This window comes from Epinephelus moara, chromosome 12 (assembly GCF_006386435.1).
Source record: "Epinephelus moara isolate mb chromosome 12, YSFRI_EMoa_1.0, whole genome shotgun sequence".
Lineage (NCBI taxonomy): Eukaryota > Metazoa > Chordata > Actinopteri > Perciformes > Serranidae > Epinephelus > Epinephelus moara.
This window is the reverse complement of record NC_065517.1, coordinates 30,336,005-30,362,689: the sequence shown is the minus strand read 5'-3', so window position 1 is coordinate 30,362,689 and position 26,685 is coordinate 30,336,005. Positions and strand designations below refer to the sequence as shown.

General features: G+C 40.4%; 2 protein-coding genes across 2 annotated transcripts; one reads left to right on the top strand and one right to left on the bottom strand.

Moving 5' to 3' along the window:
• The first annotated feature begins 14,236 nt into the window (after positions 1-14,236).
• tcf21 (transcription factor 21) lies at positions 14,237-16,010 on the top strand. Its single transcript, XM_050058207.1, has 2 exons — positions 14,237-14,783; positions 15,527-16,010. Exons 1-2 carry the CDS (start codon positions 14,361-14,363, stop codon positions 15,614-15,616), a joined length of 513 nt encoding a protein of 170 aa, XP_049914164.1. The 5' UTR covers positions 14,237-14,360; the 3' UTR covers positions 15,617-16,010.
• An 8,275-nt stretch (positions 16,011-24,285) lies between these two features.
• LOC126398670 (multimerin-2-like) lies at positions 24,286-26,348 on the bottom strand. Its single transcript, XM_050058203.1, has one exon. It carries the CDS (start codon positions 26,331-26,333, stop codon positions 25,308-25,310), a length of 1,026 nt encoding a protein of 341 aa, XP_049914160.1. The 5' UTR covers positions 26,334-26,348; the 3' UTR covers positions 24,286-25,307.
• Between the last annotated feature and the right edge of the window lie 337 nt (positions 26,349-26,685).

Below are 26,685 nucleotides of genomic sequence, written 5' to 3'. Positions count from 1 at the left end.
AGGGTCTTGAAGGGTTGTCCTATTTCACAGAGGAAGCTTTCAACCACTACAACTTGTAACTCTGATCTGAGGGGCAAGGTGGCACTCAAACATGAGGGGTTGGGGTAAAAATATGAAATGAGATTGGTCCTTTATTCTAGTTTTTCTTCCCTCCAGTTCCACGTCTCTGTCATAAATACAACCGATGCTTTTCATGTTTATATTCCACAAGCGAACGAGATTTGTTGTTGTATATTCAATGCCTGGCTTTCTGTTGGTGTACAGTGTGTGAGGGTGTGTGTAAGAGATTGTAAGTCAAATGTTTGTACAAGTTTCCTCCCTGTACACCAGGCCCACTCCTAGAGGAGGGGAGTATCAGCGGAGTAGCCCAGGAGGAGCCCTAACGCTGGGCCTGGTGGGGGCTAACGCTTCCCTGTGGGACCTGGAGGGAGATTGTAGGCTGGAGGGGAAGCAGCCAGGGGAGGAGGGGGGGTTGTGCGTAATGTCTTCGCCCAGGAAGGAAGAGGTTTCCCTGCATTCGGGGCAGTCAACACGTCCCTGGCTATCAGCAGTCCTGGATGGTTTATCCGGAGATATCAGCAGGTTATGTGGGCGTATCGTAGTCAAGCCTGGAGTTTGTTCTTGTGGACAAGAGTGAGCTAACACATGCATTGAAATACATAAATGCAAAACACACACACTACTGTCTTTAGGGACTGCTCCTATCAGTCTTCCTGGGGTCTGATAATACTCGGTGTCCCTCGGCACCATGAGCTACAGTAATTACCACTGAAAGCCATAGAAAGTTATAGATAATCAGTGTGTGTGTATCAGTGGTCTGTTTGTGAGTGTGCAACTATGAGCTAACCGGATGGCTGAGATAGAGCAGATATGATGTGGTGAGATCATTTCATCTGCTTGGAAAGGAAACAACTTTAATTTTTCAAAATAAAACAAAGGTGCTGCTCTTTGAACATTTACAAGGAGTGAAATAATTGATAATAAATAAAACACATAAAACTCAGCAAACAGATTTTTTCCTTGGTAACTGCTTCACCTTATTATATGTGTTACAAATATTTCCACACGTATAAACAGACACACACACACACCTGTCGCTCCCCCCTGAGTAATGAGGAGGAAGAAGATCAAAAGCCCAGAACCTGATCCAGCCAATAAGAGCGCAGCACTGTTTATCATCCCTCTCCATCATCGCCCTCGGTGTTAACAACAGCCTGAGTAATCAGGTGTGAATAATATCAGCGACGGTGCAGCATTACACCACAAATTAGGTGTGTGTAATGATAATCTTGACATTATATCTCCCTTCATTTACAGAGATTAGTCAGAGATGTAAAGATATCAAATGATTTTTGTCTTGGATAAACCAAACTTTGGATATATTTGACTCAACACTTGAACCCCAGCGATTTTTGCATTCCTCCTCTGATTCTGAAATCTTACATGCAGTCTCTTAAAGTAGTGTTAAAAATGTAAAAGGCACATTTACATTTCTGATTTTCATTTTGAAACCACGGTTAAGATATTTAAATGTTAATGTTAATCTTAATTTGCAAAGACTCTTAACACTGCATCCATTCATTTGTAATGTGCATGTAATTTTTTTATTTTTTTTTGTCAATTGTACTGTAACAATTTTGTATTACTTCTTAGTCTGTAATTCTTGTTCAATATCTGCATTTATCTTTTTCTTTTTATGTATAATTGTTGTTATTTCAGCCTTTTCTAACCTCTCCTGCACAATGTATTAACTTTAAATTTCCTTTTTCCTGTCTTTTCTATACATGTATGTGCAATTAAACTAAACTAAACTAAACTAAACTCGATTTTCACCCGTTGCTTTAATTTTTGGTTTAAGATTAAGTGACTCTATTGTGATTATTTTTATATACTGAAAATGTCCCCAAGAACTTTCTCATTCCTTGACAGGTTTTAATATCTTTGTCCTTCTAATTGGACTTCTGTTTTTATTGTCCTGTGTACACAACACACCCATGCACACTACAGTGGAAAAACTCATTGGAACAACTTGTATAGATAAAGGTGAAAATGGGAAAATTAATTAAATGAATGTATTTAATGGCAGGTTTTACTAATGTATGAGTTGTAAAGGGTATGCAGAGTGTTTTTCAACCCTATTTTCCAATGCTTTTGTGTCTAAATGACTAATGGGAACAATCATTTTTGGAATTGGTCCAGTGTTGAGGGACTAATATTTTAGATGTTTGAACTGTTGGTTGGACAAGACAAACATTATGAAGGTGTAACTTTGGACAACTTTGGAATTCTCACTATTTTATGAAATTTTACAAACCAAACAAACAATCAGTTAAAGGGTCACTTCAGTATTTTTCAGCCTGGACCACACTTCCCAGGTTTTTGTGTCTAAGTGACTGATGGGAACAACGGTTTTTGAAATTGGTCCAGTACTGAGCGAGAGGGCTGCAGACAGAAGAGGAGAAGCAGGCTGCAACGTAACCATTTGGGACATGTTTGCACCGTTTATTTACATCCATTAAAAGTGCTAATTTTTGCCACTGACAGGCTCAGATTGGTATTCCAAGTGTTTGACAACATTATTGGGAAGGATCCCTACAGAGATAGACCTTTTTGTTTAAGAGTAAGATCCTTTTTTTTAACCAGAGACAGCCTTGAAATCACTATCACCATACCCACCAGACTCCATTTTAATAAACAGTAATTTTATCTCCGTAAAACACTCTTCATTCAAAGTCAACAGAAACAAAATAAAACACACAAAAACCGTCTCAATTTGTCTTTCAACTGTTTCAATAATTACAGACTCTGGTTAGTTGAAATAAACCCTGAATTCACCAAGTAAGATGTGAAAACCTGCTGGCTCTTTATTTGCTTAAATGACTGTTTATTTAAATGGGGTCTGGTGGAATTAGTGATGGCCATTTCGGGGGCTGTTTCAGGTCAAACAAAATGGATTTTACTCTTTAACAAAAAGGTCTATCTCAGTAGGGATCCTTTCCATAGTGTTGTCAGACACTTAGAATAATAATCTGATCCTGTCAGTGACAAAAACAAACACTTTTAGTGGACGTACACAGGTGCAAACTTGCCCTGAGTGATTACAATGCAGCCTGTTTTCTTTCTGTCAGCTGCTGTGCTCTCGTTAATACTGGACTGATTTCAAAAACTGTTTTTCCCGTTAGTCACTTGGACAAGAACACATGAGAAAAAAGGGTTCAGGTTGAAAAATACAGAACTAATGGCAACCACATCTCTTTTTAATCTGGCCTGTAGATTTAAAGCTGAATGCCACTTTGAAATACAGGTATTAGTGTTGAAAGAGGGTTGAGTTTTCGGCTGCATCTTGGCTGAAAAGCTTGTTTTTGCTCATATGTTTTGACTCTATTTGTTTTGGCTAGACGGAGTTGACCAGACATCCAATAACAGAGAGTGGAGTCAGCAGTGGGGACAGTGTTGGGGTGGGGGAGACTGGGTGAGGCGGAGGAAGAAAGGAGGGAAAGACCAAACGGCTGCTGTGAAGGATTTAGTAGGGTGCCGGGAGTTCTGGTCTGTTGGAAGATCAAACCACACACACATCCAAACGGTACCACTGTGAGATAGGAAACTGAACAGTGTCCCACTCTCTGTTTATAAACTGTAGCCTCACTCACAGTGACAGAGACCAGACCTTTGACTCTGAAACCCAGCACTGTCCTACACTGCCCTACTGCCCTGTGCTGACAAGTGAAGCCGCACACACACACACACGCATGCACACACACACACTCTTGTTATCTGTGCATCCGATCAGCGGGCCACGACTTAGACCAGAGGTTGCAGCAGAGGTTAAAAAAGTGCCACACTGTAGCAGAACACATGCTCACACACAAACACATTCAAACTGCAGCTGCATCACGTCTCACTTACTTCCGACAGGCCACTTTGGGCACTCTGCCAATTCAAGTTCAAGCCAATACAACTTAAGTAACGGTGTATGTGTGTGTGTGTGTGTGTGTGTGTGTGTGTGTGTGTGTGTATTCTGAGCTGAGCCATCAATGCAGCAGTGCCTGTTGGACACTTCAGCCACAAAGTCAGTCCAAAATGATGTTAGTGTCTCTGTTGGTTTCCCTGCAGGCTGCACTGTGTTACTTGTCTGCTTCTGTCTCTTGTTCTTTCCCACGGTTGAAATGATTCTGACCTGCATCTGTCTGTCTGTGATGTGTCTTCTTTTCTCTGTAAAACATGGCTTTAGAACAAACTCTAATAAGAGGCATACTAAAAGTGTGTTTAGACAGAGTGCAAAGCAAATTTTGGACTGCTGGCTGTACTGTTTGTGTTTATTATGAGTTGTCTGCATACAGTTTTCATCATGAAGGTGACAGAGCTAGCAGCTGACAGTGCTAACTCCAGAAACAGTGCTGACAGCAACAGTGCTGACAGAGCTAACAGTGTTAACCACAGGGGCGAGGATGGGAGCAATGTTTCCATGATGACGCTGTCCTGATATCAGCGGTAACCACCATATGAGCGCACTGCAAAGCGGCGGCAATGAGCTAGCTGATGGGATACACCACACGGGGCCTGACTGTCTTACTACAACAAACCACGGAGAATCTCAGATTACAACACACTTTGAGGTAGCGTGACTCTGCTCAGGACGCCATTACTCCATTATATCTTTAGGCAGTAATTAGTAGTTTGCTGCTATATCAACGCTCCAAGTGTTGGATACTTTTTAGCTCAAGCTGACACGTTTTGAACTCATTGCAATATCAAATTTCGTGTCTACTCACATCTTTCCTATGATAGGATAGGATAGGGTAGAATAGGATAGGATAGGATAGGATAGGATAGGATAGGATAGGATAGGATAGGATAGGATAGGATAGGATTGGATGGGGTAGGATGGGGTAGGATAGGATAGGATAGGATAGGATAGGATTGGATGGGGTAGGATAGGATAGGATAGGATTGGATGGGGTAGGATAGGATGGGGAAGGATAGGGAAGGATAGGAGGATAGGATATGATTATCACATCTTTCCTATGATAGGATAGGATAGGATAGAATAGGATAGGATAGGACTGGATGGGGTAGGATAGGATAGGATAAGGTAGGAGGATAGGATACGATTATCACATCTTTCCTATGATAGGATAGGATAGGATAGGATAGGATAGGATAGGATAGGATAGGATAGGATAGGATAGGATGGGGTAGGATAGGATAGGATAGGGTAGGAGGATAGGATACGATTATCACATCTTTCCTATGATAGGATAGGATAGGATAGGATAGGATAGGATAGGATAGGATAGGATAGGATGGGGAAGGATAGGAGGATAGGATATGATTATCACATCTTTCCTATGATAGGATAGGAAAGGATAGAATAGGATTGGATGGGGTAGGGTAGGATAGGATAGAGTAGAGGAGGAGAGGAGAGGAGAGGATTGGGGTAGGATAGGATAGGATAGGATAGGATAGGATAGGATAGGATAGGATACGATACGATACGATACGATACGATACGATACGATACGATACGATAGAGTAGGATAGGATAGGATGGGATGGGATGGGATAGAATAGGGTAGGATAGGATAGGATGAGGAAGGATAGAATAGGGTAGGATAGGATTGGATGGGGTAGGGTAGGATAGGATAGAGTAGAGGAGGAGAGGAGAGGAGAGGATTGGGGTAGGATAGGGTAGGATAGGATAGGATAGGATAGGATAGGATAGGATAGGATAGGATAGGATAGGATACGATACGATACGATAGAGTAGGATAGGATAGGATGGGATGGGATAGAATAGGGTAGGATAGGGTAGGATAGGATAGGATAGGATAGAATAGGGTAGGATAGGATAGGATAGGATAGGATGGGGAAGGATAGAATAGGGTAGGATAGGATAGGAGAGGAGAGGAGAGGAGAGGAGAGGAGAGGAGAGGAGAGGAGAGGAGAGGAGAGGAGAGGAGCATTTAAGCAGCCTTGCAGTGGCACTTTACAGCTCCTTACATTCTCCAACATACCACATGATATCTTCACATATGTTCCGCAACATCCATATCCATCCATCACACACATTGCGAAATCCAACGCATTTACCACAGATGTACACACTTATACAGATAATGTGCGCGCACATTCCAGAGACAAAAACACCCCGACTCCCTCACACTGTAAGGACAAGACTTCCAGGTCATTAACCTACACTGTGACAGAAAATCAGTCTTATTCTGGAGAATCACTGTTTGCCTCCCCCCGGATGTTCCTGTCACCGAATATCAAAGGATTGTAGTCTTTTTGAAATATAATATGATATTTCCACTCCCATAAACATCTTCATAATTCTCTCTTATTGCCCAGTTTGTCCGTCACATCCCTTTCCCCCGGCTTTCTCCACTCCCTGCTGTATCTTTGCACTTTCTGCAACCTCTCTTTTAGTTATTTTGCTTTGATTTTTCTTCTTCTTTTTTTAGAGGTACTTGAACTGAGGCGGAAACCAAATTGTGCATACGTGTGTGGATGTGTGTGTGCGAGTGTGTGTGTGTGTGTGTGTTTGTCGGGGGAGTATGGCTGTGATAAGGGACAGGGAACTGGAGTGCTTAGACATAGATGGATGATGTTTTTCTCACCCCGAGCCTCACTCCAAGATTACAGTTTCTCATTAGGCTCTTTAAAGCCACCAAGCGACTACTCTCTTTTTTTCCATTTCTCTTTTTGTTTTTATTTCAGTTTTCATATATATGTGTGTCACAGAAAAATACAAGTGGAATGTTTTGCCAGTAAATAAAATAATATTTTGCTTCAGATTACGCTCCCTTTCTCTCATTATTCAACCGTTCCGCTCTGTATTGTTTTGTCCCCATAATTTTTTGTCTTCTTCAGTTACGGGTGGAAAAATTGGGTGAGGAAAGAAGACAAGAAAAGTTTCTGCTAAAATTTATGAAAGTGAAATCTGGCTGTGAGAATGTCCATTTATAATATAAAACTTGATAGAGGTCAAAGGGAAGCTTCATCTTCACACCAAGTTAAATATTGTGAATAACAGCGCACTGTTGATAACCTAATGTCACAGATACAGTAGCTTTAAGCATCAATTACAGCTTTCTTTGTTTTCAGTGTCTATTTTTAGTTTTTTTTCTATTATAAATCCAAAGAACTTCTTTTTCTTCACAATTAAAAAGCCTTGCTTGCTAATGTTGCCAACATAGCAATGATTTGAGCGCTCATTTCAACGTCTGCAGAGTAATCACACATGTTTAAGGCCTAGTCCACACATGGGTATTTTTGAAAATGAGGTTTTTCCCTCCTTTGTTGTCAATACATATCCTGTCCACAAAAGGGCTGTTATGAAATATCTCTGTATAAATGAATTGCAAAAACACATATGAAGCCTCATCAAGAGCATGCTAATCAACAGGCAGCAAGATAATCATAACCTTGAAGCTAACCAAGGAAGAAGAAGAAGAAGAAGAAGAAGGAAAAGAACAAGAAGACAAAGAGGAATAAGAAGAAAAAACAAGAAGATGAAAAAGAAGAAGACAGAAAGGAGGACAAGGAGAAGGAAAAAACAGGAAGCAGACAAAAAATGAAGAAGAACAAGAAGTAGAAGAAAAACGAAGAAGACAAAAAAGAAGAAGGAAAAGAAGAACAAGAAGAAGACAAAGAAGACGAAGAAGAAGAAGAAGAAGAAGAAGAAGAAGAAGAAGATGGAAACAAAGAACAAGAAAAAGAAAAAAACAAGAGGAAAAAGAATAATGAGAAGAAAAGGAACAAGAAGAACAAGAAAAAAGAGCAAGTAGAAAACCAAAAAGGAGAAAAAGAAGAGAGAAAAGAAGACCAAGACGAAGGCAAGAAATGAGAAAAAAGAATAACAAGAAGAAGAAGTTGGACGATCAGACACTTAAAAAAAGGCACTAACTTTTTTGGCCATCTCCATTATTGTGCGAAATGTTGCCTCTTTTGTGAGGCCTCACAAAGCAGATAACAGCCAACACATTCTCCAACCTTGTCACATATCAACGTTTGGTCATGGACTTTTGATGTCCAGATACGACATGCAAGGTACCCTGGGTGCGTTGGTGGTTGACGTTCTGGGACGCCGTGTCAAGCTCTACCTTTTACATGCATTGTCTTCTTTCAAGATACACTTCCGTTTTCACAGGATATGAACAGTTTGCATACAGTCTCTTTCAAAAATAAACGCACTACGTTAGTTCAACATCGCAAATCGATGTTTTCTTTCCTTCAACAAGTAACACGGGTCGTTGGGTTTAGGAAACAAAAGCATGTGGTTGGGTCCATGTTTGTTGGACACTGCTGGCCCAACTCGGACTTTCAGCGCCTTAACTTTCATTCTGGTCCCAACCTGTTTCCCTCTGACGCCGTTAAACTATAGCACCAACCGGCTGCATATCATGCTGATGTTAAAGGACAGCTTCTTTTCATCAGTGTCTGACGCCGGAAGTCGCCGTCCAAGCACCAGATTTCAACGACTTCGGAGTGAGACTGAGTTGTAACGGTGCACACCGATATTACAAGCCAAAAACCAGACTCAGACACACCAAACCAAAGTCAAACATCTCGGATAAAAAATGCACTTGAACACACCACAAAGACGACAGCTAACATCCAACTAGCACGTACGTTCAGCAATGGTGTGAGAGGAAATAACTTTCCATACCAGCAGGCAGCAGTGGTCTGTATTCGTCATTCGAAAAGGAAGACCAGAGGACCGACAGGATGGATTTAAGATGCTAGTTAGCAGTTAGCACAAATGATATTTACTGTGCACTAGCGACAATAACCCAAACAGTTATGAACCGTTTCTCCTGAAGAGCTTAATGGCTAAAAAAATAATCTTACCTAACAGACCAAGTTTGTTTAGAGCTCATGCCCTCACGTTTTAACTTTAGCCGTTTGTTTGCTTTCCTCACTTACGTTTCTCTTCTCGTGCACTGAGCTGAACGGCCAATCAGAAGGATTTCACTCACCAACAGGCTTTGCAAACTCTGATGCCGATTCAACATGCTGAATCCTCTAAAAAACAGGTGACAAGGGCCAACTTGTGGCAACGGTGTGGAACACACTGTAAAAAAATGGGTGACAGACACTTACCAATGGTCCGAAATTGACAAGGGGCCGACCATCAGCTTGGTGTGTTAGAGGACTAAAACACAGTTTGCATGTGAACGTCCAAAACACGTAGAAAAAGCTACATTTTCAAATAAGGTATCGTCAGGTAAAACTTTAATGTCGCTGAGGGGCAATTTGAGATACAGACATTACAATACATGACACACAGAATCCAGCATCACACACTGTCAGGGGTGAATCACGGACAATAGGTGGTCACTGCTGGTTAAGATAAGCGATAAGCAGATGGGACAAAGGATGATCTGTAACGCTTGGTGATGCATTTAGGGAGGCAAAACCTCCGCCCTGATGGCAGCATCTACATCAAAACTCCTCAGCTTCCTTAAAAAAATATACCCATACCATAAATATACACATGGAGGACTAGGCCATAGAAAGCAGGGAGCAGGGGGTCTAGTGAGCACACCTAAAACCAATCACCAGTGTCTCAGTCGTTACAGATACAGTAGCTTATTCTTTGTTCTCCTGCAGGACATTCACACAGCAGTTTCACATGGTCGGTCCACAGTTTCTCAATTTAACAAAGGTGTTTGTGTGCGTATGTGTGTGTGTGTGTGTGTGTGACAGAGAGAGAAATGATAATGACCCGAGGCATCAGGTGTCCCCCTCGGTGGCCCTGCGAGCAACATCTGGAACCCGTCCCCTCGTGGTGACATCACACACCCAGCCTAACCTCTGACACCAAACCGGCTAATTAGCACCACGTCCCTCCATAACTGCCAGGGTCCCCTCTTTTTTCTCTCTCCATCTTTCTCACCAACCACCCCCACCCACTCTCCACCTGTTGCCTCATGTCACTGCGTGCGACCGAGACTCTGAGTGGGAAAAAAACGGTCACTAAAAAGGTTTTCTAAACACTTTTTTTACCATTCATGTGAAGAGCCGTTAGCTTTTGCAAGTACAAATGATAGTTATGATGCTATTACATCAGGGTCTGTGTTTTATTGACGCACAGGGGGGAGTAAAAGGGCTGTGCTGTGTTTCATAAGCTATTTTTGTTCGTCTCCCTCTCCCTGACTCTCTCTGTTACTCTCTGGTGGATCCATGTATCTCAGAGGTGATCATCAATCTAGCAGACTCTATTATTACTTTTCCACAAAGTGCTTTGATTTCTAGCCCACCCAGGAGATTAAGTCCCCTCCTTCCTCTCTTTCCTCTCCCTCTGTCCTCTCACCTATCAATTTCTTTCTCTCTGCTCTGTGTAGCGTTATCTCTCGTGCTGCATCAGTCCTGTGAACTTATTTCCAAAATATCCTCTCTTTTTTTTTTTTTTTTTTTTTTAAATGTCACTTATTTCCAACTGGATCAAAATGCAGCTCCACATTAACTGTGCTTCTGCATTGTGTCAATTCTAGAGGCTTAAACGTAGCGCCGGTGCCTGTTTAGATGCACTGTGACACCGGAAGCAAAGGGGTCAAAGGTCAGCTCTCAAGAGACACACCTCTCATCCTTGCACACGCCTCAGCTGTGCAGGCAAAGCTGTGTGTTCACACATAAACCCTCTCACACACACATAATCCTGCATCCCAGCAAAATAGGGATCAAATATGCTGCTTTAAACACACACACACACACACACACACACAACATATATTTCAGTCTCACTCACAATGAGCAATTCATACAAAAAGAAAGTCAGCAAGATGCAAATGACGATCGTCGCTGCTCTCCTGATGCAACGTTTCCCCTTAAAGCAGCTCCAGAGACTTTGTTGTGTGGACTTGGCCCTGAGTGGACCGGTGTGTGGAGCATCGGTGTGGAATGATGTGGAAGGCCAAACAGGGGATTGTGGGTGCCGGGTATCCATTACATCAGAGGGGACCAAGGCGCCAGTTTGCCATTTGAGACGTGACACCCCCCTGTCCTTGCACTTTATCCTGTTAACTGGCAAGATGTGTTGACACTTACGTGGGTCCTGTGAGTGGATCGGGCTAATACCAAACAGTTTGAAATTTTAATTGTAAAGTCGTCAATATTATTATCATGTAAGAATTAAATGTATTGGTTTAAGATTTATTCAGTTGAAGAAAATAGCATATTTTTTATAGTATTTTAGATTTACAGCGATACTCAAATTTCTAACTTCGATACAATACCTTGAAAAATATTGATATTCATTCAATACCACAGGGTAACAATGACACTGAGGGCATAAAATATTAATTTTATTAAAGGATAAATGTAACAAACCTATAACACAACAGTGGCACCTTTTTTTTCTTGGTTAGTAGCCAGTAGCCAGTGACGGATCTTCCTATAGGTGAAATAAGCATGTTTAAGAATCCATTCACTTCCATTTTTTTCTTAAAAAATATATATAATTAGAAAATTGAATAAAAAGGATCTAATGCTAGAGCAGTGATAGGTAGGGCTGAGTGGAGCATATGTGGAGAGCATTAGCATAAGGAAAACAACCCGGTCTCACTCCGAAGTCGTCGAAATCTGGCGCTTGGGCAGTGACTTGCGACATCAGACACCAACGTAAAAAGCCGTCCTTTAACGTTGGCATGATACGCACATAGTTGCCATTATAGTTTAACAGCTCCCCGCGAAGACTGAAAATAAGGTGGCAAAAGTCCAAGTGGGGTGGGCAGGAGGGGTAGTGGATGGGTCCAACAAACACCGACCTTCACCAAGAGAGCAGTGTTCGTGTCCCGTGGGATTATAAAGCCACACTATGTTCTTTTTTCCGAAGCCTAACCACATGCTTTTTTTTTTTTGAAGGAAAAATAAAAGTCAGTTTGCGTTGTTGTACCGACGTGGTGCTTTTATTTTGAAAGAGACTGTATGCAAACGTTAAATTTCCTGTGAAAACAGAAGTGTATTTTGAAAGAAGACAATGCATGTAACATACAGAACTCGACACGGTGTCCCAGAACGTCAACAACCAACACAAACAGAGACCCTTGCACGTCAGATGTTGATGTGGAAAGTCCATGACCAAATGTCGATATGTGATGAGGTCAGAGTGAGAATGTGTTGGAGAGAAATGAAAAGGCGAGCACAGTACAAAAAAAGAAGAAAAAAAGCAGAAATTTGTTAATTTAAAGATACTTTTTTAAAAGTTTTTTTTGTTGTTTTTTTTCTAATCGGGTCTTGTTCTTGTTTGTGATAAATACGGTAATAATTTTGGGGGGTGAGGGTGGGCAGGGAAAGCTTGCCCTGGGCACCAAATATACTGGGTCCACCACTGTTAATAGCAGAGAGCAGCAGATTGACTGTAATAAACATTAACAATAAGAGAGAGTGAAAAAGATATCTGTGTTGATACTGCGGAAAACGAGCATTTAAACCAGGGGTGTCAAACATACGGCCTGTGGGCCAGAACTGGACCGCCATAGGGCCCAAACTGGTCCACTAGATGACTAGACTAAGAGGTGCCAGGTTTCAGGAGCAAGTTAAGCACTAAGTAGTCCACCTATGTAAAATTCTGCTACAGAGGCTTTTCCACCCTGACCAGGATACAATTCTCTGATATAACAATGAAAACTTACTGTGACCATGTTTAAAGGTATTAGACATTGTGCCAAATATTGTCAATCAGCAGCCTCAGTTCAAAAGAATCTGTCTCAGGAAATGTGTGGATAAATGCTCATGTAATGACAGTGAGAAGTAGACTGAGTGAATGTGGAAAAACTGAGACATACAGTATTGGTGAAATTGCACTCATTTTTCTTAAGACATCTCAGGCTGTTTTAGTTATGTGCCTGAAATTAGGTCTGTGGTAAACACAAGCTTAAGAGACTCTCACATTCTGTTCTCAGACATCAAATGAGTCAGTAAACACCCCATTTATAAACTCTGAAGATGTGTCTCAAAAAAGGTAGTTGCTAACAAGAGGCTAAATGAGACTGCATGCCGTGTCGAACATGGTTTTACAGTCTTGTTATCATCTTGTTATCAGGTTCTAAAAATAAACATTGTTATGCCAATTATATCTACAAGAGGATACATAACAATAAAACTGACCAAAGTTTGAAAAAAAAATTGATTTCAGGTAATTTTTCTTCAGGTTTTAAAAGCACAACAAAGAATGGGCCTTGCTGCCACTTAAAAACATATCATTAAAACCTGCTATCATTCCCAAATTATTATTATTATTTAATTTGATATACTTTATTTATTCCCAAGGGGAAATTTAATTACTTTATTATCATTATTATTTTATTTTTTTCAACAGCGGTCAAGGTTAAAAAGCTTAAAATCCTGAAACCTGAATTTTACAGATAGAGCCTCTGTGTAATTCACAAAGTAAAGCTCAGGAGCCAGTTGCACAAAACACCTTAAGTTTTCTCCTTATATCCATCGATGGATTTAAGGGCATCAGAAAGAATGTGGTGACAGAGACATGTGCTTGTTTTTATTTTTTTGAGAGGCCACTTTGTTCAATAAATAAAGGTATTTAAATGTTAAATAAAGGTTAAATAAAAAAAATATAAAGTATGACACTTTAATTTTTCCTCAGCTAAGGGACTTACTTAAGGGTACTGCACAGAATCCCTGGGAAGATTTCCTTAGTTAAGTGAAAATGTTAAGACATTTATTGCTTTGACAGATTTTACAGAGGTAAAATACAGTTTCCATGGTAACCATGTGTTTGCTGCCAGGCTTGTGATATCTTAAGTCTTTTGCGCAATGGTTTAAATAACTTTAAGGGATTCCTTAAGTATAAGTCCAAGATAAGGAGAAAACCTTAAATACTAAAGTGAAAATTTGAAAGCAACCCGAAGGAGAAGACGTGTTTTGTTCAACTGATTTTTTAAAGAAAGCCTTAACATGGACTTTAAGGGAAATCTTAACTTAAGGTGTTTTGTGCAACTGGCCCCAGGCCTTGAAGGGATTTTAAAAAAATCTGTATTAATCCATCTGTTTGCAGTTCTTTCTTTTCTAAAGGGAATGGATGCTTGGTGAGTTAGATTGTGCCTAAAATAAACTGTATTCTGTATCACTGGGGGCCCATCAGGTCCCTTGGGGTCCTGGAACCCTTTGGGGGACCAGCATGTTAGATCAGCACCAGTGTCTCCTCCCAGCATGAGGTAACGCCCTCTGTAGCCATGAAGATAAAAACTCTGTTCCTCTGTGCTCTGTCCACGCACCGTCAGCAGCTGATGACCACATCTCTCCAGGCGCGTGTTCCGTCCACCCTGTCCATTCCCGTCCACCCTCTGCGTCCTGCTCCCATGTTTTGAGCCCGCTCCGCACGGAGACAGTTCACCATGTCCACCGGGTCTCTCAGCGATGTCGACGACGAGCTCCTGGACGGCATCCTGAAGTTCGGCTCCTCCGGTAAAGACTCCAACGAGAGCACGGAGGAGAGCTCCAACTGCGAGGGCACTTGCGCCAACGACGCGCCGGGCAAGAAACGGAAGACGGCGTCCCGGAAAACGGCGCCCAAGGGTGTGGCACAGCAGGAGGGCAAGCATGTGCAGAGGAACGCGGCCAACGCTCGGGAGAGAGCCAGGATGCGAGTCCTGTCCAAAGCCTTCTCCCGGCTGAAGACCACCTTACCCTGGGTACCGGCGGACACCAAGCTCTCCAAACTGGACACGCTGCGCCTCGCGTCCAGCTACATCGCGCACCTCCGGCAGATACTGGCCAACGACAAATATGAAAACGGATATATCCACCCCGTTAACCTGGTGAGACTGGGGCATATAAAGGAGGGGAAACAGCTTACATTTTAATATGTTATTGAGGAGGAAAAAAAACAGAGTGAGGGAAAATTTAAGTTTAAAGTTAGGCCTAAATTCCAAAAAAAGTATGCCGAATTAAATGTTGTTAAATTTATTATGTGCCCAACATAATTTGAATCACTCATTATTTTTATTAAAAGCTACACCAGTGGAATTTGTACATTTATTAGGATTTTAACCAGACTTCTGGCAGGCCTCATGCTTGGCACCAAGGTGACAGATGAGGGTGATGGCTTTGCAAAGCAGGTGCATTAAAGGGTAAAACAATTCCTGTTTATGATGAGTGTTTAGGTAAAAATCAGACTCAGAGAAAGCATCACCATTTATGAATTATTCAATATCAATAAATAGACTAGAAATGCTGTAGGCCTGCACACTGGGCCTTAAATTATGAAATGAAAATGACTTAAATAAATGTGCAATATCTCAAATATTAAAGCAGATGTCCAGATGATCTTAAGAAGGTAATATAACAGACACAAATAGGCTGATTATTGATGTATATTGATATTTAAATTCAGTGCAAACATCTGGGTATAGTCCTTAGCTCATGCCTGATATTAATTGTATTCACATGATCCTTGCAGCTGATTCATTGGCACATAATAGGTCTGAGATTTTTGTGTGACTTACATGTAATTGCTTGATACATTAATGGTCCTAACTGATGTATGTGTTTCCCTCCGCAGACGTGGCCTTTCATGGTCGCGGGTAAGCCGGACAACGATTTGAAAGAAATGCTCAACACAACAAGGTTATGTGGAACAACTGCGTCATGACGAAACCAAAGCGGACACTCTTTTTTTTTTTTTTTTTTTTTTTTTTTTTTAATTCAAAGGTGGAAAAATAAATGTTTTTGTGACTGAACTGCACGCCTCATCTCCGCAGACTTTGAGTGGGAATAACGGAGATCCGCTCTCCTTTTGTTCCCGTAAAGACGAGTTGAATTTTTTTTATTTAAATGCATCCTGTCACCTATTGTTGTCTTTGCTGGTTCAAAGATAAACTGCGTGCTTTACATTGTTTTTTATACTCTGCAGATGCATTTGTAGCTCGTGCAGGCCTGTTTTGGCGGCCGCATTATGGATGGATGGATGTGCACATTTAAAGTGTCCACTGTCTCAAATGGTTGTACAGATTACATGTATATAAAATATATTTGTATCACTTTTACACCTTGTGTACTGATTTTTTTAAAGGTTAATGTGTTTTATTCGTGTGTGTGGGCCAATGCATTGACCTATTAACCCCCTCTTATCACTGCACTCCTTCAGAATAGCAGAACCTGAGCACCAACCAAGCGTCAGAGCAGATAAGTCTCTCTCTGTTGTTTCTAACAGATAACAATGGACGTGGCTGTCATTACATAAACAAACTTTTGCCTTCAAAGATTATTTGGGACCCTGAAAGCAGTTCGTCCTCTTGTAGTTTAAACAAGTCAAATCAAGTTTATCTCCCTGCCAATTTCATTGTGTATAAAAGGTTTAAAAAACAAACAAAAAAAGAAAATAATTTATTATAAATAAATACATTTCTAATAAGCTAATACTGCTTTAAAAAATTGTAATATAAATATTAAAATGAATGTAAATATTTTAATAGAAACATATTTTAATATATTGTATATATACTATATATAAAATATATTATCTATAAATTATATTTATTTTAATATATTTTCTATATAATATATTCATTTATTACTCTTTTAATATATTATTTTGTTAGTTTAATGATAAGAGTTTTTCATCATTATTAATATGTATATATAATATGTTATTATAACAGGCCTATTATATTTATAATTTTGTATAACATATTTTATAATTAAATATAAAATATTAAAATAATAAAAATAAAATAAAATATTTATAAATAATATCAATAGTATGATTCAATAATATAATATATTTTCTATATAACTGATGTTATCTATATAATATAGTAATTTATTATTTAATTAGTTTAATATATTATTTTATCAGTTTAATGATAACAATTTATTGCTTTTTATTACTATTAATATTTTAACATTGTTAGGACATAAATTATTAAGCTTAATTAATTATTAAGACTAGCAATAAAAATAACTTTTTAAGTAATTTTCTGAATCAATATCACTACGAAATTAGGCTCAAATGTTATTTTAAACTGACATTTTTACGTTTAAGCAAATTAACTGTCATTGATTGGATAGACGATTTAGAATTCAGCCAATCAGAAGCGAGGAGCGGAGCGGCGCGAGCTGCCGGAGGTCAGAGGACATTTTAGACATCTTGAAAGTTGCAGTAAAGCTGCGGGCTGAGCTTTAATCCCGCCCAGACCAGTTGTTTTAATTCGCTCGGGTTATGACCGCTGTGTTTACATCATGCCGACAGTTATTTATGCAGTCTGACACGCGGCCTCTCTGTCTTTTTTTTAAACATGGAATCCCTCTCCTCCTCTCTCCCCCTTTCTATCTCTGTAAATCACTCTCTATGCATTCACTGGTTAAAGGCTAAGAAAGGAAACCTGCCCAGTCTGGTTTCAAGTGCCAGACCTGTAAAACCTTTGGAAACTAACCTATAAATAACAACACCTCAAAATATGTCCCTTTGTTTTAGTGTAAGGAAGCACATTCTGAAAATCATTTTACAAAACATACGATGAACAGCCTGACCTCCAGGTTGATAAGTGCAATTTCAACAAGATGTCCGTTTTTCCACATTAAGCCAGTCACTACTCACATGTTCATACATTTCCACTCCTGTGTGATGCTGGCATCACCACACCAAACTAAAGTGAACACTGTGATAGTCTGGCGACCTGTCCATGGTGTACCCCGCCTCTCGCCCAATGTCAGCTGGGATAGGCTCCAGCTTCTTCGCAACCCCTAAAGCGTTATACTTGTGCTCAGGTCTACACAGAGCCTCTGCCATAGCCTGCGTACATGGCCTAGGCCTACACCATTGTGAGCATTTGTAAGGTGGTGTGTCTGCTGCAGTTACACCTCCAAAACACTAGTTGGTGGCAGGGATTCTGTCAAGTGCTGTGAAGTTTAGTTGATTCAAAACACTCAACATGGCTTAATAGCTACAATTTCAAACACAAGTCCACAAATCAGCTTCACTATAACTCGCAGCATTTACAGATGAACACAAATCCCCACAAATACAATATGCTAATGTTATTAGCACAATTAGCATAATTAATATTACAGGCTATTTTGTGAATATGAATTCAGGGACAACAGCAACATTTAACAAAGGTAACGTTACAAAATTCAGCTCCATTACAACTCACAAGGTTCACTGACAAAACAACTGTCTTTCACTAAACACGTTTTCCAAACGAATACAACATGCTAAAGTTATTAGCAAAAGCCTATGGCATTTTACATTGTATAAATTAGCCTAGCAGCTAGCAGACTTTTCCTCTTCTCATATGTAGTCAGGGACAACAGCAACATTTAACAAAGGTAACGTTACAAAATTCAGCTCCATTACAACTCACAAGGTTCACTGACAAAACAACTGTCTTTTACTAAACACGTTTTCCAAACGAATACAACATGCTAAAGTTATTAGCAAAAGCCTATTTTACATTGTATAAATTAGCCTAGCAGCTAGCAGACTTTTCCTCTTCTCATATGTAGTCAGGGACAACAGCAACATTTAACAAAGGTAACGTTACAAAATAAGGCTCCATTACAACTCACAAGGTTCACCAACAAAACAACTGTCTTTTACTAAACACGTTTTGCAAACAAGTATAACATGCTAACGTTATTAGCACAAGCCTATGGCATTTTACATTGTATCCTAGTGATGAGGGGAGATTTCCTCATATGAAGCCAGGATAAATCACACACAAGACTTAAAATGTTCTGTGAAGGCTTTATTGTCTTCACAATTTATTGTTTCTTATCTGTGAAATTAAAGTAAATAAAAGCTTTTTTTCCACTGAGGGAAATGGTTTCAACTTACAGAAATAGACAGGACGTCTGCTTCGCCACAACATTACATTTCAATGGAGGAAGCAGGGTAAATTATCCTCTGCTTTACAGGAACATTTAGAACAAACCAAATGTTTGGGCAGTGCCTCAGCAGCAGGGTTTCACCCATATTGTTTGAAGACAGAAGTCTGATACAGCTGCTAATATTTTGCATAATGTTCAGTATCTTTAAATTTGACCACAAAAGTAGTCATTGTTTTTTTTTTTTTCAGGGAACTGTATTCAGGTCAGGCAGCATTTTATATGAGGTAGGCCACTCATCTCACTGTTCAGCTTGCTCCTGAAACCTGGCACATCTCAGCCTTCACAAGTGCATCAACATCAGGTGTGCAAAGTCATCCAGCAGACTGGGTAGGACCCTTTGGCGGGCTGATTCTGGTCTGCGGGCCGTATATTTGACACCGATGCTCTAATGAAAAACAAATTAGTACTATTTTAAAGACGAGCAATAATGCACTGTTTTTATATATATATATATATATATATATATATATATATATATATTAGCACTCACGACCTAAGTGCTAGTTGTTTGGAGGGTGGGTTGGGGTTATTTGTTCAGCAGTCTGTCCACTGAAAGCTAGTCCATGGATATAGCTGTTATTTGTAAATCCTACAAGGTCACAGGCAGAGCCATGAAGATTATGGAATGAGTCTAGTGGTCCAATTTAAAAATCTTGCATTTATTCTCCATCCAGGAATCAGCCTAAAATAAGCCCAGTGTGTTATTTTAACTTGTAGTGCAAACTCCCGCAGTAAAACCCTCAAATTCATAGAAAAATATGAAAAAAAACAGAGAGCATGAACTCAGTGTCCTCACTGGTTATGTCGCAGTTGTGCACTAAAACATTAAAATGCTGCACACAGTAATGCCTCACTAATAATAAACCAATAACTCTTTCTGTACTTTTACTCAGGAAAACTTTGAATGCTGGACTTTTGCTTGTATTTCAGAGAATACGTCTGCCTGTGGTGAAGTGGTGGTTGATGAGGTACGATTACAGAGGAGGAAGTGGGTATAGTTATGTTAGTTAGTTGTGGCTGACAGGTGGCTATACTGTAAATGGACAGAAAAAGGGGTGGGCATACCCTCCACTACACTACCAGTCTGCCACCAATGGTGAGTACAAAAACGCAAAACAAAACAAAACAAAACAAAACAAACAAAAACAGTTTAACTGATTGAATTTGTCCACATTCAACAATTAATGTTTAATATTTAAATTTCAGAGTTTGCATGTTCTCTCCGTGTCAGCGTGGGTTTTCTTCAGGTACTCCAGCTTCCTCCCACAGTCCAAAGACATGTAGGTTAACTGGTGACTCTCAATTGTCCGTAGGTGTGAATGTGAGTGTGAATGGTTGTCTGTCTCTATGTGTCAGCCCTGTGATAGTCTGGTGACCTGTCCAAGGTGAACCCTGCCTCTTGCCCAATGTTAGCTGGGATAGGCTCCAGCGGCCCTGCGACCCCTTTAGCGGGATCTATACTTGTGCGTCAGCTTTATGTAGAGCCTCAACCGTAGTCTACCCACATGGCCAACGCCATTGTAAGCATTTATATTAGTGCAGAGGTGTGTCAGCTGCAGTTACACCTCCAAAATACTGGTCAGTGGCAGGGTTCAGTGAAGTACTGTAAAGTTTGGTTGATCCAAAACACACCCAAAATGCATATTAAACACACATTAAATCAGCTTCACTATAACTCACAGCATTCACAGACAAAGCACTTGTCTTTATCTGGACACAAATACAACATGCTAAAGTTTTTAGCACAAGCCTATGGCATTTGACATTGTATAAATTAGCCTAGCAGCTAGCAGACTTTTCCTCTACTCATATGAAGCCAGGGACAACAGCAGCATTTAACAAAGGTAACGGCACATAATTCGACTCCATTACAACTCAGAAGGTTCACTGACAAAACAACTGTCTTATACTAAACACGTTTTCCAAACAAATACAACATGCTAACATGCTAACACAAGCCTAGCGACGAGCGGAGATTTCCAGTGCTCATATGAAGCCAGGATAAACACACACAAGACTTAAAATGCTATTTTTGTGGAGGCTTTATTGTCTTCACAATTTATTGTTTCTTATCTGTGAAATTAAAGTAAATAAAAGCTTTGATTCCACTGAGAGAAATGGTTTCAGCTTACAGAAATAGACAGGAGGTCTCAATGTGTAGTTACATTTTTGGGAAGGTGCACATCAGGCTACAGCGTAGGGTACAACGTTGATTCAGTGCAGAAGTATAAATCCTGCATAACAGGTCAAGCAGTTACGGTAAATAAATAAATGAATGAATTTAAATTTCATTCATGACTTTGGAGAATTGTGCTGACATAATGCTCACTTAAGGTCCACTTACTAGCTTTTCTCAGCATGCAGTCCTATCTTATGGTCTTTGCCAACAAATATTTTCAGTCGTCATGTAGATATTTACATACTTTTGAGACTAATGAGCTAATTTAGCTTTATTCATCATTAGGACGACTTTTCAGTGACAAACAGGAGAGATGTGGCTGAATTTAATCACACTCACTCTTTCTCTTCACTCTGCCTATGTGAAAAGGACAGCACCAAGTATTCTGTAACAAGAACAATAAGATTGAGTGCTGCAGTAATAAAAGAGTCCCACCGACATCTCTTTAAGGACCCTCACCTAATACATCAGCGGCGGCGTGGCAGGGGCCTCGCCGCCACCTCAAAGGGACCACCGTGGAGAAAATAAACTTGGCCGCCTCTCTCCTGGGGCCAGCTGCAGAGAGCGGGAGAGGAAGAGAGATAGAGAAAGGGAGGGAGGGGTCTGTAGAGAGCAGGGCTGGGATTCCCATACTTGCTAATTGTTTTGTTGGACGGATGCCCAAAGTGTGATGTGAAAAAGGTCCACGGACTGAGGGGAGGGAAGAAATCACACTGTGTTCCAGCTGATCCCATCATGTTTCCCATCCGCCCTCACAGATCACTCACTTTATATTGGCATGACTGTTTTCTTAGAAGTGATTTGGCTAATGCAGAATAATAGTGTGAAGGCTTTAATCAACAGTTTATACTGTGCATTCCAACGTCTCTGTCTGTCTGTCTATCCATTAATACTGGACAGATAGACAGCCAATGGAGAGACGTACACAGCTACTTTAAAAGTTATTTATTCTGAAGCCCTCTGCAGAAAACAACACACTCCTTCTTTTATGTTACGTCACTACATCTCATGTCATTACTCTCCCAAAACTCCCCCCAGGCCTCACTCTAACACACTTCTCAGTGCATGCCGCATCCTAAGACTGCCATCTTCTGGACAAAATATAGGGTGTTTCTGGGGACATTTTGGGACCTGACAATCACACTTCACACATCCATATAATACCACAACATGTTAACATGTATTTCATATTGCTATATGATACATAAAATAAACCCTAGTTTAAACATGTTATAATAATAATATATGATATAAACAACAATCATCTATGTACAACAATATGATATAATAGATACTATATATAGAGACAGACAAGAAATACCCAACACTTCATTGTACAAGTTCATAAAAATGGACAAAATTCAATAAACTGCACTTACAAACAAGCTGGAGAGCCAGTGGCCCCACAGTCCAGATGAAAACCTGACAGAGCTCAGCTCAGGGTTGGCCAAGGCCTGGATGATACCATTTTCTGAGACAAAGAGCCTGCACATATATCGATATATAAGATTACATATTAAAAAAGGGCAAGTAGGCACACCAACATTTACAAACATTTGGCTGGCACAGCACCATCATAGGAGTTTTAAAAGCAGCCTCATGCCGTCATTATAGGCCACATTAAAGGCTCTTTAAGTCTTCCTAAGCTTAAAAAGTTTTTGTCACATACAGCAAACATTTCCTCACGATCCGCTAGCTATATGTCCTCTGAATATGCTGTGAAAAAGACCGGTCTCTGTAGGCAGCCCAGGTTCTGCAAATGGCAACAAAAACATTTTGGTCCAGGCTGCACCAACCAGCCAGCGTGAGACCAGCGAAAGCAAGCACACACACACACATGAACGCAGTGCCCATGTCTCACGGGCTCGCGCAAGTGCTCACACGTGAACGCAGTGCCCAGAGAGCAGCGTTGCCAGGTGTTCAATAATTATCGTATTTGTATGATAATTTGGCCCTCTGTACGATGTACGATCAGTAATCCCAAAAAAGGCCAAATGTACAATAATTTGACCATTTTATGAATATGTGGTTGTAATCAGTATGCCGGAGTTTTTTTTGTGAGCCCTGAAGGCACCTGTTCCCATGTGACATGTTTCCAGCCAATCGCACTTTGCTTAGCGTGAGATACGGGTGACGTTTGTCTCTGAACAATTAGCATGATTGGCTGAATGGTCAGCTGTACCCGCCCCACGAGGCACTGGGACCGATCAGGAAGTCGAGCGAAAATGAGATTGAAAACAGAAGAAGAAAAAAAAGAAGAAGATGAGGAAAAACAGAAGCAAGGAAAATGGAAAAAAAAGTAAACCAAAAAAGTAAACACTAGAATGACTATATTTGCCTATAGCGCATCAGTAGGATTGTTATTTTGGTTATGACAGATGTACGATAATTTCCCTCAAAATACGATAATTTTGAGTCTCTGGTACAATAATCCTATAATATATACTATATATAATAATCCTACATTTCCCACCTGGCAACGCTGCCAGAGAGGCAGTTAGAGCTACAGGCTACAATGAGGCTAAAAGGAGAGCTAGCTCTGTTGTGTTTGATAACATTGTTGAACGTAAACAGCAGTGAAGTGTTTTCGTTGCCATTTGCGGAGCCTGTGCTGCCAGAGACCGGACTTTTTCACAGCATATTCAGAGGACATGTAGCTAGTGGATCGTGAGGAGATGTTTGCTGTATGTGACAAAAACCTTTCAAGCTTAGGAAGACTTAGAGAGCCTTTAAGTCTTTGCATGTTGCTCTTCTGATAGGAGCGCCACAAGAGGGCAGTATACAGCGGAGTGCAAAATGCTCTATAAAGAGCGATCTTCACATTAACTGAATACATGCTAAATTTACGAGCAAGCATATTAGCTTGTGCATACAACTTGCAACGCTGTCTGTGGATATCTTTGTCATCAGATAAATCACTGACAATAATCACCAAGATATTAACCTCATTACACACTTTAAGAGCAACACCAGATAAAAAGAATTCAGGAAATACTCATTTTCTGTCTCCTTTACTTTTAACAATCATACTGTTGCTCATATTGGTATTATATTTGATGTCAAAGTCTGCACCACAGTTAGAGCAATTGTTGTAGTTGTGAGAAATACACTGAAAGACAAGGAAAAAAATGACAGTATTCACACTGCACAAGAGATAAATAACGTTTATTTCTTTGGATGATTGTAAAGACATGCTGACAATTGCAGAACATGGGAAATGTTTTACAGTAGATTAGTAGGGCTGGGTACCATTCAAAAATAATGATATATGATTAATCATGAATTTATAAGACACCACAGGTGTGTTGTACAGCCATACTGTCAAAGGTTTTGATGCCACATCGGCACACTAAACTGCCAACTCTGACAAATACACTGTGCTCACCACACCACAAACTGTATGGGTTTAAGCTGCTGCAGTAGTCAGCCAGTCACACATTGCATTAATACCACTTGGTACTAGCAGTAGATTTCTATTAATAACTTAAAGAAACAGTTCACCCCAAATTAAAAAACACATATATTTCCTTTTACTGTCTATCAATCTAGATTATGTTTGTGTGAGCTGCCGTGTGTGTTAAGACGTCTGCCTTCTCTCCAATATAATGAAATTAAATGGCACTCAGCTTGTGGTGCTCAAAGGGCTATGTCTATTTTTGTAAGCTGAAACGATTTGGAAAGGAAATGGAAAGGAAGCTTTTATTTATTTTAATTTCACAGATACGAAACAATAAATTGTGAAGACAATAAAGCCTCCACTAAAATAGTATTTTAAGTCTTGTGTGTGATTTATCCTGGCTTCATATGAGCAGAGGAAATGTCACTAGGCTAAGTTACACAATGTAAAATGCCATAGGCTTGTGCTAATAACGTTAGCATGTTTTATTTGTTTGCAAAATGTGTTTTGTGAGTTGTAATGAAGCCTAATTTTGTACCGTTACCTTTGTTAAATGTTGCCGTTGTCCCTGGCTTCATATGAAAAGATAAAAAGTCTGCTAGCAGCTAGGCTAATTTATACAATGTAAAATGCCATAAGCTTGTGCTAATAACATTAGCATGTTGTATTTGTGGGGAAAATGTGTCCAAATAAAGACAAGTGCTTTGTCTGTGAATGCTGCGAGTTATAGTGAAGCTGATTTGTGTGCTTGTGTTTGGAAGTTACGCTATTAAGCCATGTTTAATGTGTGTTTTGGGGTGTGTTTTAAATCAGGTGTAACTGCAGAGTGACACAGACACACCACCGAACCAATATAAATGCTCACAATGGCTGGCATCAAATACTGAAAAGCAAGAAGCCACTGAATGTGCTGTGATTGTTTGCATTATCAAAGATTGCCAAGCCTTGTGGAAGGACCAAGTGCAACTCATCACCGACATTCAGCTCTAGAGTTACAGCATTTGACAGGTACTCAAAATGCAAATTATGCCTGCCCTGCAAATTAAACACTATGGATCTACCGTTATGAAATAGTTGCACTCCCATACCGCCTTCATCTGTATGACCACATACTGTAAATCTAAAATAGTACACCCCTTTCACCGGAGCAGTGAAGAAGCCAGTGGTTGGACTGTAGGCATTACCAATATTGGTGAAGACCTTGCTGAACTTTAGGACAGTTTGAGTATTGTAAGGCCCTACACCCTTTGGGTCTGTCAAGGCAGCGTAGAATGCCACCTTAGCATTCTCTTTGATGAGACTATTCACTCGGCTCTCAGTAGTGTTCATCCTGTCCATCACAGATGTAAGCTCAGCCTCTTGAGCTGTGCTCTGAGCCTGCAGGTCGTCCATCCTGCGTGTTAGGAGCTGCAGCTCACTGTCACAGACTGTCACGCTGGCTTCTATGGACAAAAGTTCAGCTGCCTGGCTTTGAAGATCAGCCCTCAGCTCCATGTTGACTTTCTTCAGCTCTTCCACTTGTTTCTCGCTGGCTCTCAGTCTGTCCTCTGTGGCGGCGTGATCTCTTTTCAGATCCTCCAGGCTGGTTTTAGTGAGGAGCAGATCCATCTTCTGCTCATCTGCCTGCACCTCTGCCTCCCTCAGCCTGGCCTCCATGTTCCTCAGCTCCACTTTCTGCTCCACCACCATGTCCCTCAGCATCCTCACCTCCGCCCAAATGTCAGGGCCGGTGTTGGTTTGGCCATTGGACTGATCAGCTGTGGTTTCAGGGTCAAGAGGTTGCTTTCTGTCAGGCAGAAAATCATAGAGTTTGGTCTCCCCTCCTTCACTTGCTTGCACTTCAAGAGCGCATGAAACCAACAAGCAGGGCCCCAAAACTAACAAAGATAGACCTGCCCTCATTCTGCTGGCTGGTGATGCCTCGTCAGGAACCACATAAGAGATGAGATGTAAGGTGCTTGGTTCCCTTCTTTTTATAAGCAAACAGGTGGCTGACGTTGTGAAAGTTGCAGCATGTACTTTTGGTGGTGCAAAGATAAACCGAGACACATACTAGCAATAGCAGACTGGTCTACAAGGTCATGTGAGAAATCCCAGATGGTGCTTCACTGAGGAGGGCAGATGCTGTGTTGGGGTTGTTTGGGGCAGCTTCTCAGTATTTAGAACACTTTAAACATGTTTAACTATTCAAAAATGTTTGTTGTGGGTTTTTTTATTGCTATTTGAGTATAGCATTTTTCGTCACATATCAGCG

Coding starts and splice junctions, on each gene's coding strand:
- tcf21 (XM_050058207.1), top strand. CDS start 14,361: ATGTCCACCGGGTCTCTCAGCGATGTCGACGACGAGCTCCTGGACGGC. Junction 14,784..15,526: donor ATATCCACCCCGTTAACCTG/GTGAGACTGGGG, acceptor TTCCCTCCGCAG/ACGTGGCCTTTCATGGTCGC.
- LOC126398670 (XM_050058203.1), bottom strand. CDS start 26,333: ATGAGGGCAGGTCTATCTTTGTTAGTTTTGGGGCCCTGCTTGTTGGTT.